General features: G+C 39.6%; 1 protein-coding gene across 3 annotated transcripts in view; it reads right to left on the bottom strand.

Annotated features, from left to right (window-relative positions):
- LOC130297738 (gastrula zinc finger protein XlCGF26.1-like) overlaps positions 1-16,416 on the bottom strand; it is a 39,132-nt gene that overhangs the window by 3,558 nt on the left and 19,158 nt on the right. Inside the window, exons 1-2 of one of the 3 annotated variants that reach the window (XM_056550574.1) lie at positions 14,108-14,367; positions 5,941-6,476 (exon numbers count right to left, since the gene is read on the bottom strand). In XM_056550574.1, the coding sequence (XP_056406549.1) occupies positions 5,941-6,442 (502 nt within the window). In that variant the 5' untranslated portion in view covers positions 6,443-6,476; positions 14,108-14,367. Of the gene's footprint in view, positions 1-5,940; positions 6,477-14,107; positions 14,368-16,416 lie in introns of those variants that run through there. The other 2 variants (XM_056550585.1, XM_056550591.1) reach the window with 2 other exon arrangements.

The following is a 16,416-nucleotide window of genomic DNA, read 5'->3' as shown; positions in this document are numbered from 1 at the left end:
AGTGAGTATTTACACCCCACTGGCGTTTCACGGACCACTGTTCCAAAAATCTGCCAGACACCTGTGGGGCGTAAATGCTCACTGTACCCCTTATTACATTACGTGAGGGGTGTGGTTTCCAAAATGAGATCACATGTGGGTATTTATTTTTTGCGTTTATGTCCGCTGTAAAATCAGCCACCCCTGTGCAAATCACCAATTTAGGCCTCAAATGTAGATGGTGCACTCTCACTCCTGAGCCTTGTTGTGCGCCCGCAGAGCATTTTACGACACATATGGTGTATTTCCGTACTCAGGAGAAATTGCGTTACAAATTTTGGGGGTCTTTTTTTCCTTTTAACGCATGTGAAAATAAAAAGTATGGGGCAACACCAGCATGTTAGTGTAAATTTTTTTATTTTTTTTACACTAACAAGCTGGTGTAGCCCCTAACTTTTCCTTTTCATAAGGGATAAAAGTAGAAAAAGACCCCCAAAATTTGTAGTGCAATTTATCCCGAGTACGGAAATACCCCATATGTGGCTCTAAACTGTTTCCTTGAAATACGACAGGGCTCTGAAGTGAGAGAGCGCCATGCGCATTTGAGGACTAAATTAGGGATTGCATAGGGGTGGACATAGGGGTATTCTACACCAGTGATTCCCAAACAGGGTGTCTCCAGCTGTTGCTAAACTCCCAGCATGCCTGGACAGTCAGTGGCTGTCCAGCTGTTTCAAAACTACAACTCCCAGCATGTACTGACAGACCGTGCATGCTGGGAGTTGTACTTTTGCAACAGCTGGAGACAGACTGGTTGGGAAACCTTCAGTTAGGTTCTGTTACCTAACTCAGTATTTTCCAACCAGTGTGCCTCCAGCTGTTGCAAAACTACAACTCCCAGCATGTACTGATCGCCGAAGGGCATGCTGGGAGATGTAGTTATGCAATAGCTGGAGATACGCAACTACAACTCCCAGCATGCTGAGACAGCTGTTTGCTGTTTGGGCATGCTGGGATTTGCAGTTTTGCAACATCTGGAGGGCTACAGTTTTAGAGAACACTGCAAAGTGATCTCCAAACTGTGGTCCTCCAGCTGTTGCAAAACTAAAAATCCCAGCATGCCCAGACAGCAAACAGTTGTTTGGGCATGCTAGGAGTTGTAGTTTTGCAAGATCTGGAGGGCTACAGTTTAGGGACCACTATATAGTGGTCTCAAACTGTAGCCCTCCAGATGTTGCAAAACTACATATTCCAGCATGCCCAAACAGCTGTCTGGGCATGCTGGGAGTTGTAGTTTTGCAATATCTGGAGGTCTACAGTTAGAGACCACTGTATAGTGGTCTCAAACTGTACCCTCCAGATGTTGCTAGGCAACTCACCGACTTCCGTACGATCCAGCCACACAACATCGCCGCCCGCCGATCTCCGTCGCCCGCAACCTCCGTCCGCCCGCCCGGATGGGTAAGTGGATCTTCGGCGCCGGTCCCCGTCCTGCCCCGCCTATTGTGGTTGGGCAGGATGGGGAAAACGAAAATTAACCCCCCCGCTCCCGATCTGCTATTGGTGGTCTCGTCTAGACCACCAATAGCAGGGATCCCCCTTATATTCCGGGTCACCACAGACCTGTAAGGACCCGGAATCGCGCAAATCGCAAGTGGGAATTCACTTGCGATTTGCCGCGATCGCCGACATGGGGGGGTCTGATGACCCCCCTGGGCATTTGCATGGGATGCCTGCTGAACGATTTCAGCAGGCATCTCGGTCCGATCCCCGCCCGGCACGCGGCAGGGGCCGGAATTTTCCATGAACGTCATGGGTACGTCATGGGTCCTTAAGTACCAGGGTGTCATGACGTAGGTGTACGTCAAGGGTCCTTAACCCCTTAAGGACGCAGGACGTAAATGTATGTCCTGGTGAGGTGGTACTTAACGCACCAGGACGTACATTTACGTCCTGTGCATAACCGCGGGCATCGGAGCGATGCCCGTGTCATGCGCGGCTGATCCCGGCTGCTGATCGCAGCCATGGACCCGCCGGCAATGGCCGACGCCCGCGATCTCGCGGGCGTCCGCCATTAACCCCTCAGGTGCCGGGATCAATACAGATCCCGGCATCTGCGGCAGTGCGCGATTTGAATGAATGATCGGATCGCCCGATCCGATCATTCATAATGCCGCACAGAGGTCCCCTCTCCTTCCTCCGTCCGGCTTCCGGCGTCTCCTGTTCTGGTCTGAGATCGAGCAGACCAGAGCAGAAGATGACCGATAATACTGATCTGTTCTATGTCCTATACATAGAACAGATCAGTATTAGCAATCATGGTATTGCTATGAATAGTCCCCTATGGGGACTATTCAAGTGTAAAAAAAAAATGTAAAAAAATGTAAAAGTAAAAAAAAAAAAGTGAAAAATCCCCTCCCCCAATAAAAAAGTAAAACGGAAGTTTTTTCCTATTTTACCCCCAAAAAGCGTAATTTTTTTTTTATAGACATATTTGGTATCGCCGCGTGCGTAAATGTCCGAACTATTAAAATAAAATGTTAATGATCCCGTACGGTGAACGGCGTAAACGAAAAAAAAAAAAGTCCAAAATTCCTACTTTTTTTATACATTTTATTAAAAAAAAATTATAAAAAATTAATTAAAAGTTTTTTATATGCAAATGTGGTATCGAAAAAAAGTAAAGATCACGGTGCAAAAAATGAGCCCCCATACCGCCGCTTATACGGAAAAATAAAAAAGTTAGAGGTCATCAAAATAAAGGGACTATAAACGTACAAATTTGGTTAAAAAGTTTGTGATTTTTTTTAAGCGCAACAATAAGTATGTAATAATGGGTATCATTTTAATCGTATTGACCCTCAGAATAAAGAACACACGTCATTTTTACCATAAATTGTACGGCGTGAAAACGAAACCTTCCAAAATTAGCAAAATTGCGTTTTTCGTTTTAATTTCCCCACAAAAATAGTGTTTTTTGGTTGCGCCATACATTTTATGATATAATGAGTTATGTCATTACAAAGGACAACTGGTCGCGCAAAAAAACAAGCCCTCATACTAGTCTGTGGATGAAAATATAAAAGAGTTAGGATTTTTAGAAGGTGAGGAGGAAAAAATGAAAACGTAAAAATTAAATTGTCTGAGCCCTTAAGGCCAAAATGGGCTGAGTCCTTAAGGGGTTAAGGGGTTAAAGAGGTATTAAGGAGGACAAAAAAAAGTTTTCAGATCAACTGGTGCCAGAAAGTTATACAGATTCTTAAATGACTTCTATTTAAAAAATGCAACACTTCCAGTAATTATCAGCTGCTGTATGCTCCTGAGAAAGTTGTGTAGTTCTTTCCAGTCTGACCACAGTGCTCTCTGCTTACACCTCTGTCCGTGTCAGGAACTATCCAGAGTAGAGGCAAATCCTCCCCTGCTCTGGACAGTTCCTGACATGAACAGAGGTGTCAGCAGAGAGAACTGTGGTCAGACTGCAAAGAACAACACAACTTCCCCTAGAGCAAATAGCAGATGATAAGTACTGGTAGGATGAAGATTTTTGAATAGAAGTAATTCAGAATTATACTAGACATCATGGGATCAAAGGCTGAAAGAAAAAATTGTGGAATATCCCTTTAAAGAAGCACTGAGTTTTCAGCGCAGGACAGTCAATGGTGGCACGGACCACAAAAAGCGCAAAAAAAAAAACCTGCACCCAAAAAAAGTGCTGATCACTAATAATTTACTGATCAGCAATCAGCGCAGATAGGTGACCCTGCCTGGACCCCAGTAGGGACTGTTATGAGCCACTGATTTCTGGGTCTGTTGGCTGCTCAGGAATCCAAATTGACCCCACAGTCTTCACTGAACTTAAATTTTTTTCTTTTCAGTGAGGACTCTGTCAATTTGATGGCGGCTCAAACAAACTTTTCCAGCCCTGCACCCCGATGCACATGGCAAAATTTCTGCGGCAGATGTTTCTGTGGTGGAAATCCCAATTCCGGAGTCTGCAGTAAGTATAGACATTCTCTCTGCAGAGTCCACACAGAAATGTATTGCTGTCTATCAGGGCACTTCCCAGCACTCATTGCGCTGGACATTCCACCGTCTGAACATAGCCTCAGCCGCCCTTATACAAATCAATCATTTAGGCCTCAAATGTGCATGGAGCTCTCTCACTTTGGAGCCCTGTCGTATTTTAAGGCAACAGTTTAGGCCCTCGTATGGGGTATTTCTGTAGTCGGGAGAAATTGTGTTACAAATTTTGGGGGGCTCTTTCTTCTTTTACCACTTCAAAAAATGAAATAATTGGGGCTACACCAGCATGTTCGTTTGAAAAAAATTTACACTAACATGCTAGGTTTTTCCTTAATTTTTCATTTTCACAAGAGTTATAAGGAGAAAAAGCCCCCCCAGAATAAGTAACACAATTTCAAGGAGTTCGAAAATACCCCATATGTGGATGAAAATTGCTCTGTGGGCACGCAACAGGGCTCAGGAGTGAGAGCGCACCATGTACATTTGAGGCCTAAATTGGGGATTTGCACAGGGGTGGCTGATCGTACCAGAGGTTTTGAAATAAAAAAATTAAAAAAAAACACATGTGACCCCATTTTGGAAACTACACCCCTCACGGAATGTAACAAGTGATACAGTGAGCATTTACACCCCACAGGTGACTGACAGATTTTTGGAACAGTGGTCCGTGAAAATGAAAAATTTAATTTTCCATTTGCACAGCCCACTGTTCCAAAAAATTGTGAAACGCCAGTGGAGTGCAAATGCTCACTGCACCCCTTATTACATTCCTTGAGGGGTGTAGTTTCCAAAATGGGGTCACATGTCCACTGTTCTGGCAGCACGGGGGCTTTGTAAATGCACATGGCCCCCGACTTGTTTCCCAAATAGTGTGCCATGTGGGGCTTTTTTATTTTTGCTGTTCTGGCACCATGGGGGTTGCCTAAATGTGACATGCCCCCTCCCCCCAAAAAGCATTTCAGCAAAATCCTCTCTCAAAAAGCCCGAAGTTACTCCTTCCCTTCTGAGCCCTGTAGTGCACCCACAGATCACTTTACATCCAGATACTCGAGAGAAATTGGGTTACACATTTTGGGGGCTTTTTCTCCTTATACTCCTTGTGAAAATTTTTAAAAATGAGGCTACAAGAACATGTTACTGCAAAAGAATTGAGATTTTGAGTTTTTTACTTCACTTTGCTGCTATCCCTGGGAAACACCTAAAGGGTTAACAAACTTTCTGAATGTCATTTCTATAATGGGGTCATTTATGGGGGATTTCACAAAGAAAGGTCCCTCAGATCCACTTCTAACTGAACTGGCCCCTAAAAATATTAAGATTTTGAATTTTTAGAGAAAATATGGAAAATTGCTGCTATACTTTGAAGCCTTCTAATGTCTTCAAAAAGTAACAATATGTCAACTTTATGAAGTCAACATAAAATATTGTATCTAATAATATAAAGATATCTTCTGTATGATGCAAACATACACTAGACATATTGTATTCGTCAATCAGTATATCATTTATTTTCCTTACAAGCAGAGAGTTTCAAAATTAGAAAAATGTCAGTATCAATGGCAATTTACCACTATATTAAAGTGGAATATGTACCAAAAAACAATCTCGGAATCAAATTCACAAGTAAAACCAACTCAGAGTTATTAATGCATAAAGTGAAGGTGGTCAGATTTTCAAAAAAGTGGCTGTGTCCTTAAGGGGTTAAAGAAATATTAACCTTAATAATTACAGCTGAGATGTTTTATAAAGGCTTTATGCTGTGCTCACACGATGCATTCGTTTTTTCTGCCTTTTGGCCGTAATTTTATAAAATCGCAGTAAAAGTAACAGCTAAATAGCAAAGACATTTTGGGGAAAGCATGGCAAAAAATGTTATATCCTTATCCCATATAGATATCAGCAGCAGTATATTCTCTGCCTTTAGTGGTTACTACTCACCTGGGCGGTTACCTGTAGGATTGTCCTCCGTATACTCTTCATCATCGCTCAAATCTGTCTCCTCTTCTTCTTCCTTTATGTCTGTAGTATTAATATAGTTCAGATCTTTCCCTATAGGAATATCCTTCTTATGCTGCTCATCACCGCTCACATCTGTCTCTTCTTCTTCCTTTATGTCTGTAGCATTAATATTAATCAGATTTTTCCCTGCAGGAATGTCCTCCTTATACTGCTCATCACCCCTCATATCTGTCTCTTCTTCTTTCTTTGTGTCTGTAGCATTATTATCGATCAGATCTTTCCCTGTAGGAATGGCCTTCTTATACTGCTCATCACCGCTCACATCTGTCTCTTCTTCTTCTTTTTTTATGTCTGTAGCATTATTATAGATCAGATCTTTCGCTGTAGGAATATCCTCCTTATACTGCTCATCACCACTCACATCTGTCTCTAGAGCGTTAATATTGTTCATGTTTTCAACCTGGTTCATAAGATAAGACATATTGTAAATGTCATCAGACAGTAGGAGAAGTCACCTGGAATGTTATATGAGCAGAAAAGATAATTAATTATCAACAATGACAGGAGGAATTATCTTATCATTTACAGTGAGTGAAAGTATTGAGGTGGGAACTACCAAATAAGGAACTTTTAATGTCTCCAACACGAACAGATAGTAGAGGAGACCAATAAGGTATTGTTTGGGGGTCTGTGGGGACTTTCGGTTCTTGAGAATGAGGATAGGTGCGTTGTTTTTTTCACCTGTCACGTCTTCAGGCTTATGTTTTATACATTTTTTACATTACCTGTCACACCTTCAGGCTTGTCTTTTTTAATCTGATGTTCATGGTGCCTGACATGAACTTGTAACATCTATAGCTTGTATACAGTACATACATGCATAGTACAATACAGTGAGCTTGTGATATTATTTACCTTTGTACATCATGTTCTTAGCATGATATTGGGATAAATTTGCATCACACTTATGCAAGATGGAGTTACCATTCATGCGCTATTAATAGTTTTCGTGGCATCAACACGTGGTGCCAAGGTTGTTTGCATGCATTCACATATAGTGGTGTTTATCTGTCACGCTTGGCACGTCTGCAGGGACACAGTAATTGTTACTGACACTACTTCAGTACATTGCCATTATGACACATAGGCGATGGTATACTCGTAATGCCTAACACACCTGCAGGGGAGGCACCACGCAGTTATTGTTACTGACACGTCTTCAGCGCAATAACATCATGGCATAAAGATGGTTGTATTTGGGATGCACCACTGTGATTATTGTTACTGACAGGTTTTTGACACATAGGCGGTGTATGCCAGGCATACCTGCCACGTCTGCAGAGGGATGCATTGCGTAGTAATTGGTAATGACATGTTTTCAGAGCAATACCATCACTACACATAGGTGATTGTATACCCGATATGCATGCCGTTTCTTCTAGGGGATGCACTGCGCCCAAAAGTTTAAAAAAAAAGTTATTGTCACTGACTTGGCATCAGGGCAATAACATCACGGCATTCAGTCATATACCCCTCTGTCACGTCTGCAGGCTTATACACAGCACATTTATTATGGACATGCTTACAGTCACAACCAGGTTGGTATGACTCCCACGTGCATAGTCGTTGGTTAGAGGGTTCAATTAGGTGCTTGTTTTATTCATGATTGGTTCTGTGTAAAACCAGTCATGTCTACATTTCAAATTTCATTTCCACAGCTTACACTTCCAGATTATAATAACATAGTTCATGAGGTTAAAAAAAAGACCAGAGTCCATCAAGTTCAACCTATAACCCTAATGAGTCCCTAGTGAGTTGATCCAGAGGAAGGCAAAAAACCCTCATACTCGAGGTAAAAATTCCTTCCAGACTAAAATATGGCATCAGAATAAATCCCTGGATCAATGTTCTGTCCCTGTAGAGCTAGAATCCACAACCTGTAATGTTATTATTCTCCAAAAATGCATCCAAACCCCTTTTAAATTATTTTACCGAGTTCCCCATGACCACCTCCTCAGGCAGAGAATTCCACAGTCTCACTGCTCTTACAGTAAAGAACCCCCATGTGTGCTGGTGTATAAAGCTTCTTTCCTCTAAACGTAGAGGATGCCCCCTTGTTATAGATACAGTCCTGGGTATAAATAGATCATGGGAGAGATCTCTGTACGGTCCCCTGATAAATTTATACATAGTTATTAGGTTGCCCCTAAACCTTCTTGTTTCTAAACTAAATAACCCTAATTCTGATAATCTTTCTGGGTACTGTAGTCCTCCCATTCCCCGTATTACTCTGGTTGCCCGTCATTGAACCCTCTCCAGCTCCACTATATCTTTCTTGTACACTGGTGCCCAGTACTGTACACAGTATTCCATGTGTGGTCTGACTAGTGATTTGTACAGTGGTAGAATTATTTCCTTGTCGTGGGCATCTATGCCCCTATTGATGCCCCCCATGATTTTATTTGCCTTGGCAGCAGCTGCCAGACACTGGTAACTACAGCTACGTTTACTGTTAACTAAGACCCCTAAGTCCTTTTCCATGTCAGTCGTCCCAAGTGTTCTTCCTTTTAATACATAATCCCAGCCCGGATTTTTCTTTCCCATGTGCATTACCTTACATTTATCAGTGTTGAACCTCATCTGCCACTTCTCAGCCCAAACCTCCAACCTATCCAGATCCATTTGTAACAGTGCACTGTCCTCTATTGTGTTATCTACCATACACAGTGCACTCTCCTCTATTGTGTTATCTACAAGTGCACAATCCTTTGTAGTGTTTACCCCTTTACAGAGTTTAGTTTCATCTGAAAAGAGTTCTACTTTACTATTCAACCCCTCTACAAGGTCATTAATAAATATATTAAATAGAACAGGACCCAAGACTGACCCCTGTGGTACCCCACTAGTAATAGTCACCCAATCCGAATAAGTACCAATAATAACCACCCTCTGTTTCCTATCACTGAGCAAGTTACTTTCCCACTTGCACATATTCTCCCCAGCCCCATCCTTCACATTTTATGCACCAATCTTTTATGTGGCACCGTATCAAATGCTTTGGAAAAATCCAGATATACGACATCCAGCGATTGCCCCTGGTCCAGTCTGGAGCTCACCTCCTCGTAAAAGCTGATCAGGTTAGTTTGACAGGACCGATCCCTCATAAAACCATGCTGATATGGAGTCATACATTTATTTTTACTCCAAAATAGCATCTCTTAGGAAACCCTCAAACAATTTACATACAACCGAGGTTAACCCCTTAAGGACTCAGGGTTTTTCCGTTTTTGCACTTTCGTTTTCTCCTCCTTACCTTTTAAAAACCATAACCCTTTCAATTTTCCACCTAAAAATCCATATTATGGCTTATTTTTTGCGTCGCCATTTCTACTTTGCAGTGACATTAGTCATTTTACCCAAAAATGCACGGCGAAACGGAAAAAAAAATCATTGTGCGACAAAATCGAAGAAAAAACGCCATTTTGTAACTTTTGGGGGCTTCCGTTTCCACGCAGTGCATATTTCGGTAAAAATGACACCTTATCATTATTCTGTAGGTCCATACGATTAAAATGATCCCCTACTTATATAGGTTTGATTTTGTCGCACTTCTGGAAAAAATCATAACTACATGCAGGAAAATTTATACGTTTAAAAATGTCATCTTCTGACCCCTATAACTTTTTTATTTTTCCACGTACAGGGCGGTATGAGGACTCATTTTTTTGCGCCGTGATCTGAAGTTTTTATCGGTATGATTTTTGTTTTGATCAGACTTTTTGATCACTTTTTATTCATTTTTTAATGGTATAAAAAGTGACCAAAATACGCTTTTTTGGACTTTGGAATTTTTTTGCGCGTACGCCATTGACCGTGCGGTTTAATTAATGATATATTTTTATAGTTCGGACATTTACGCACGCGGCGATACCACATATGTTTATTTTTTTTTTACACTGTTTTATTTTTTTTTTATGGGAAAAGGGGGGTGATTCAAACTTTTATTAGGGAAGGGGTTAAATGACCTTTATTAACACTTTTTTTAAGTCCTGCGTCGTTAAGGGGTTAAACTAACAGGCCTATAATTCCCAGGGTCACCATTTGCCAGGTGCCAGTCCTGGGTAACAGTCCCTGTTACTATAGAGTCCCTGAATATTAAAAATAGGGGTCTTTCTATTACATTACTTAATTCCTTTAGAACACGGGGGTGAATGCCATCTGGACCTGGTGATTTGTCTATTTTGATTTTTTGGAGGCGGCACTGTACTTCTTCCTGGGTTAAACAGGTGACGTGTACTGGGGAGTTTACCTTATCTCACTGTATTTCCCCTGGCATTACATTTTCCTCACTGAATACAGTGGAGAAAAATGTGTTTAATATATTTGCTTATTCTTGATCCCAGTTTATAATTTCTTCTTTATCATTTTTTAACATCTTAACTCCTTCAGGACATAGGGCGTACCTGTACACCCTATGCCCGGTCCCGGTGTTTAAAAAGCATCACACCGGGTGGGTCCCGGCTGCTCACAATAACCGGGACCCTGGGCTAATAGCGTGCGGCACCGATCGTTGTGCTGTGCGCTATTAACCCTTTAGACGCGGCAATCAAAGTTTATTGCCGCATCTAAAATGAAAGTAAAAGCTTCCCGGCAGCTCAGTCGGGCTGATCGGGACTATCGCGATAAAATCGCAATGTCCCTATGAGCTAGGACGTGAGCGGAGATCCCCTCACCTGTCTCCGTCACGTCCGATCGGCGTTTGATTGCTCCAAGCCTGAGCTACAGGCTTGAGCAATCGAGCCCCCAGAACGCTGATCTATGCAAAGCTATGGCTTTACAGGGATCAGCGTAAAAGATCAGTGTGTGCAGTGTTATAGGTCCTTATGGGAGCTATAACACAGCAAAAAAAAAAGTGAAAAAAAAAAAAGTTAACAAAGGTCATTTAACCCCTTCCCTAATAAAAGTTTGAATCACCCCCCTTTTCCCATAAAAAAAACAAAAAAACTGTGTAAATAAAAATAAACATATGTGGTATCGCTGTGTGCGGAAATGTCCGAACTATAAAAATATATGGTTAATTAAGCAGCACGGTCAATGGCGTGCGCGCAAAAAATTCCAAAGTCCAACATAGCGTATTTTGGTCACTTTTTATATCATGGAAAAATTAATTTAAAGCGATCAAAAAGTCCGATCAATACAAAAATGGTACCGATAAAAATAAGAACACAGCGCAAAAAATGAGTCCTCATACCGGCCCGTACACGGAAAAAAAAAAGTTATAGGGGTCAGAAGATGACAATTTTTAACGTATAAATTTTCCTGCATGTAGTTATGATTTTTTTCCGAAGTGCAACAAAATCCAACCTATATAAGTAGGGGATCATTTTAATCGTATGGACCTACAGAATAATGATAACGAAAGCCCCCAAAAGTTACAAAATTAAATTTTTTCTTCAATTTTGTCACACAATGAATTTTTTTTCCATTTTGCCGTGGATTTTTGGGTAAGATGACTAATGTCAGTGCAAAGTAAAATTGGTGGTGCAAAAAATAAGCCATAATATGGAATTTTATGTGCAACATTGAAAGCGTTATGATTTTTAGAAGGTGATGAGGAAAAAATGAAAATGCAAAAACGGAAAAACCCTGCGTCCTCAAGGGGTTAAGGACGCAGGCGCACCTGTACGCCCTGCGCCCGGTCCCAGTCTATAAAGCGATCGTTGTGCCGCGCGCTATTAACCCTTTAGTCTAAAGTTGAAAAAATTGCATCCCAGCCGGGCAGCTCAGTCGGGCTGATTGGGACCAGCGCAGTGAAATTGCGATGTCCCGATCAGCTAGGACACAGATTGATGGCTTAAAGGGGTACTCCGGGAAAAACATCTTATCCCCTATCCAAAGGATAGGGGATAAGATGTCTGATCGTGGGGGGCCTGCTGCTGGGACCCCCCGCGATCTCCCTGCAGCACCCACATTCTATGCGGGGGCTGTGTCTCCAGTTTCGGAAAACTCCAGGAGGGGGCGTGGAGTGATGTCACATCAAGGCTCCCGGCGGGGAATTTAAAAATGAAAGTAAAATAGATTGCACATCGCAGGGGAGTGGAGCATGCTGCCCGCTACCCTGTCTAATAACTTCTAATCGCATCGGGTCTCAGAAGTGAGACCCGATGCGATAATTCCCTCAGTGTCTGTACTACAAACCCCATCATGGAAAAGAGTCTGTTCCATGATGGGGGTTGTAGTACAAACACTAATGTAGCCACCCCAGCCATTGGCAGACTCCCACAGCCGGGGAATTACTACTCCCATCATGGAAACAAGTCTGTTCCATGCTGGGAGTAGTAGTAGTCCCTTAGCACTGTAGGAGTCTGCTGATGTCACCTCTTAGAATAATAAGTAATAACGGATATTATAAACCGGGTACAAACGGGCGACAAACAGGTTCACCCGTCTGCCATAGACTTCAATGTTAAAAATAACAGTTGTTAATTTACCCGTTTCTTGTGATGGAAGAAAAATTAGTGCATGTCACGTTTTTTTCTTCCGTCACAAATAACGTCCGTAACAGATAATCAAAAAATCCCATAGACTTGAATGGGATTTTGTAACGGCCATTTATGATCTGTTTTTAAGGCTTTTCTAACGGAAGTTTATAACGGATCTTTTAATGGAGAAACTTTATAGTGTAAAAGGGGCCTTAAAGGTAGATTAATTTTGTATAGTCAGGTTACTTTCAGGTAAGTTGCTTACATGACATTGTCTAGTCTATAGGCACTGGCTTCGCAAGAGCATAGTCACTAAAGGAATGTCGTGCCATCAGGTTCTTGTGTGTCATTTATCTAGCAGTTTATTTTTGCCTCTTATGGCAGGGACATGGGATAGAACTGTATCTGTGCCTGATAAGTGTCTGACCATTCCCTCTTGCCACGTTAATTTGTATACGTCAGGTTGGTCCGTATTTCAGTGTTGGTCCGTCCTTCAGAGTGAGGGTGGTTACCACAGTTTTCTCAGCACCAAATACTGACTAGAGGGGCCAGATATTTGGTAGTTACTATTGCTGTCATGCTGATATAGTCCAGCGTATAGTATGTGATGGTGGATGCAGCAGACATGGTATTATTTCTGAGAGTCGTGCACTCTTCTCTTTTCTCCCTATTTGGGTTACTTTTGCCCTCTATAGGTGCGGTTGATGGCACAACTCTGACGCTTTACTAAGGTTAGTGTTATTCATATAGGTGAGTACGCTATGTCGCAGCCACAAGCACAAGTGTAATCCATGAGCAGAAGTCTTAAAGGGGTATTCCAGGATTTTTTTTTTATTTGACTATGCTACAGGGGCTGTACAGTTAGTGTAGTAAATAATATAGTGTCTGCACCTGTGTGTGATGGTTTTCCTAAATTTCTTCAGTGATTTTCACCCCAATATTTATTTTTATCAGCATACAAGATGACTATTGCCTGGGATTTTTCCCAGCTTGCAATGCGGCCGAGATCTGACATCACTAGTCAGCTGATGACAGGGAGCCTGTCTGCTTCAATGGGTGGAGTGAATGCTTGGTGGGAGAGAGATCAATCTGCAGCTAATTCAACAGCTTTAGGCACCCTGACTGAAAACCACAGGTCTTTTGAATGGATGCAGCTCATTTATGTATCAATGGGTCGGGTGGCTGATATGTGGGAGGGAGGAAAATGGAATTGTGCGATTTGTAGTCAAAAAAAGAAAAGTCAAACAGGAAATACAAGTTCACAAAAAGCTAGCCACAGTGTTATGGTCATCTCATGACATAGCCATTTAGCCCCAAAACAAGCGCAGATCCTTCCTAAGCATGTCCATTACTGTCTGCCAGGTATGTACTAAAATCACCTTATGGTGGAAAATCCCTTTAAGCCTGTGAAGGCCGTATATGGGCGAGGGGCTGGAATTTAATACAATCCTCTCCAGCACTTAGAGCTTTCATGTCTTGGGCAAGGGGTGTGTGTATATAATGCCCCCTGTGCCTCTAGGCGGGACATACACACACATGTATATACAGTATATATACACACACATATATATATATATACAGTATATATATATATACACACACACACATGTATATACAGTATATATACACAAACACATACATACATATATATATATTACACATACCTCCACCTGCAGAGCTGTACAGGAAGTGTGCTTATAGGACCTGCGAGATGTCACAGTCAGGTGATCAGTCACATGGATGAGGGGAGGAGTCAAAGAGTCACATGAACAGGGGCTGAAAGTAGAGTATAGGTCGGCACTGCAGTATTTTCTTTCTGTGTCTGTGGATGATGAATGATGATAAACGGTAAAGAAATCCCGGCACTCTTTGAATAGGTGTTTTTATGATTTTTTATTCAAAGAGTGACGGGATTTCAGGGGTTTACCATGATCAGGGGCTGCTGCTCAGTGTAGAGATAAATGATGTCAGAGGACGGTGACTGTAGGTGTCTATGTGGATAAGAAGATGTATGGACACTGACAATAACAGGACAAAATACACTAAATGTCTGTATTATAGTATATACATGTATTATAGTATTATAGTATATACATGTATTATAGTATTATAGTGTATACATGTATTATAGTATTATAGTATATACATGTATTATAGTATTATAGGATATACATGTATTATAGTATTATAGTATATACAAGTATTATAGTATATACATGTATTATAGTATTATAGTATTATAGTATATACATGTATTATAGTATTATAGTATATACATGTATTATAGTATTATAGTGTATACATGTATTATAGTATTATAGTATATACATGTATTATAGTATTATAGTATATACATGTATTATAGTATTATAGTATATAAATGTATTATTGTATTATAGTATATACATGTATTATAGTATTATAGTATATACATGTATTATAGTATTATAGTGTATACATGTATTATAGTATTATAGTATATACATGTATTATAGTATTATAGTATATACATGTATTATAGTATTATAGTATATAAATGTATTATTGTATTATAGTATATACATGTATTATAGTATATACATGTATTATAGTATTATAGTATATACATTTATTATAGTATTATAGTATATACATGTATTATAGTATTATAGTATATACATGTATTATAGTGTATATGTCAGAGGACGGTGACTGTAGGTGTCTATGTGGATAAGAAGATGTATGGACACCGACAATAACAGGACAAATACACTAAATGTCTGTATTATAGTATATACATGTATTATAGTATTACAGTATATACATGTATTATAGTATTATAGTATATACATGTATTATAGTATATACATGTATTATAGTATTATAGAATATACATGTATTACAGTATATACGTGTATTATAGTATTATAGTATATACATGTATTATAGTATTATAGTATATACATGTATTATAGTATATACATGTATTATAGTATTATAGTATATACATGTATTATAGTATTATAGTATATACATGTATTATAGTATTATAGTATATACGTGTATTATAGTATTATAGTATTATAGTATATACGTGTATTATAGTATTATAGTATATACATGTATTATAGTATTATAGTATATACATGTATTATAGTATTATAGTATATACGTGTATTATAGTATTATAGTATATACGTGTATTATAGTATTATAGTATATACATGTATTATAGTATATACGTGTATTATAGTATTATAGTATATACGTGTATTATAGTATTATAGTATATACATGTATTATAGTATTATAGTATATACATGTATTATAGTATTATAGTATATACATGTATTATAGTATTATAGTATATACATGTATTAGAGTATTATAGTATATACATGTATTATAGTATTATAGTATATACATGTATTATAGTATTATAGTATATACATGTATTATAGTATTATAGTATATACATGTATTATAGTATTATAGTATATACATGTATTATAGTGTATATGTCAGAGGACGGTGACTGTAGGTGTCTATGTGGATAAGAAGATGTATGGACACCGACAATAACAGGACAAAATACACTAAATGTCTGTATTATAGTATATACATGTATAATAGTATTATAGTATATACATATATTATAGTATATACATGTATTATAGCATATACATGTATTATAGCATATACATGTATTATAGTATTATAGCATATACATGTATTATAATATTATGGTATATACATGTATTATAGTATATACATGTATTATATATATATATATATATATATATATATGTATGTATTATAGCATATTGTAACGGATCTGGATCCTCTAACCTGTGTGGCTGATGACTCGGACCGTATCGGGGAGCGGAGTCTAAGGTGCTGCTGGTCTTCACCAGAGCCCGCCGCAAGGCAGGCGACACCCAGGTCGTTACCCCCGACAAGGCTCGACCACACAGGTAGCTGGGCAAGGCGAGGT

The sequence above is a fragment of the Hyla sarda genome, chromosome 1 (genome assembly GCF_029499605.1).
Source record: "Hyla sarda isolate aHylSar1 chromosome 1, aHylSar1.hap1, whole genome shotgun sequence".
NCBI lineage: Eukaryota > Metazoa > Chordata > Amphibia > Anura > Hylidae > Hyla > Hyla sarda.
This window is presented reverse-complemented; position numbering and strand designations above follow the sequence as displayed.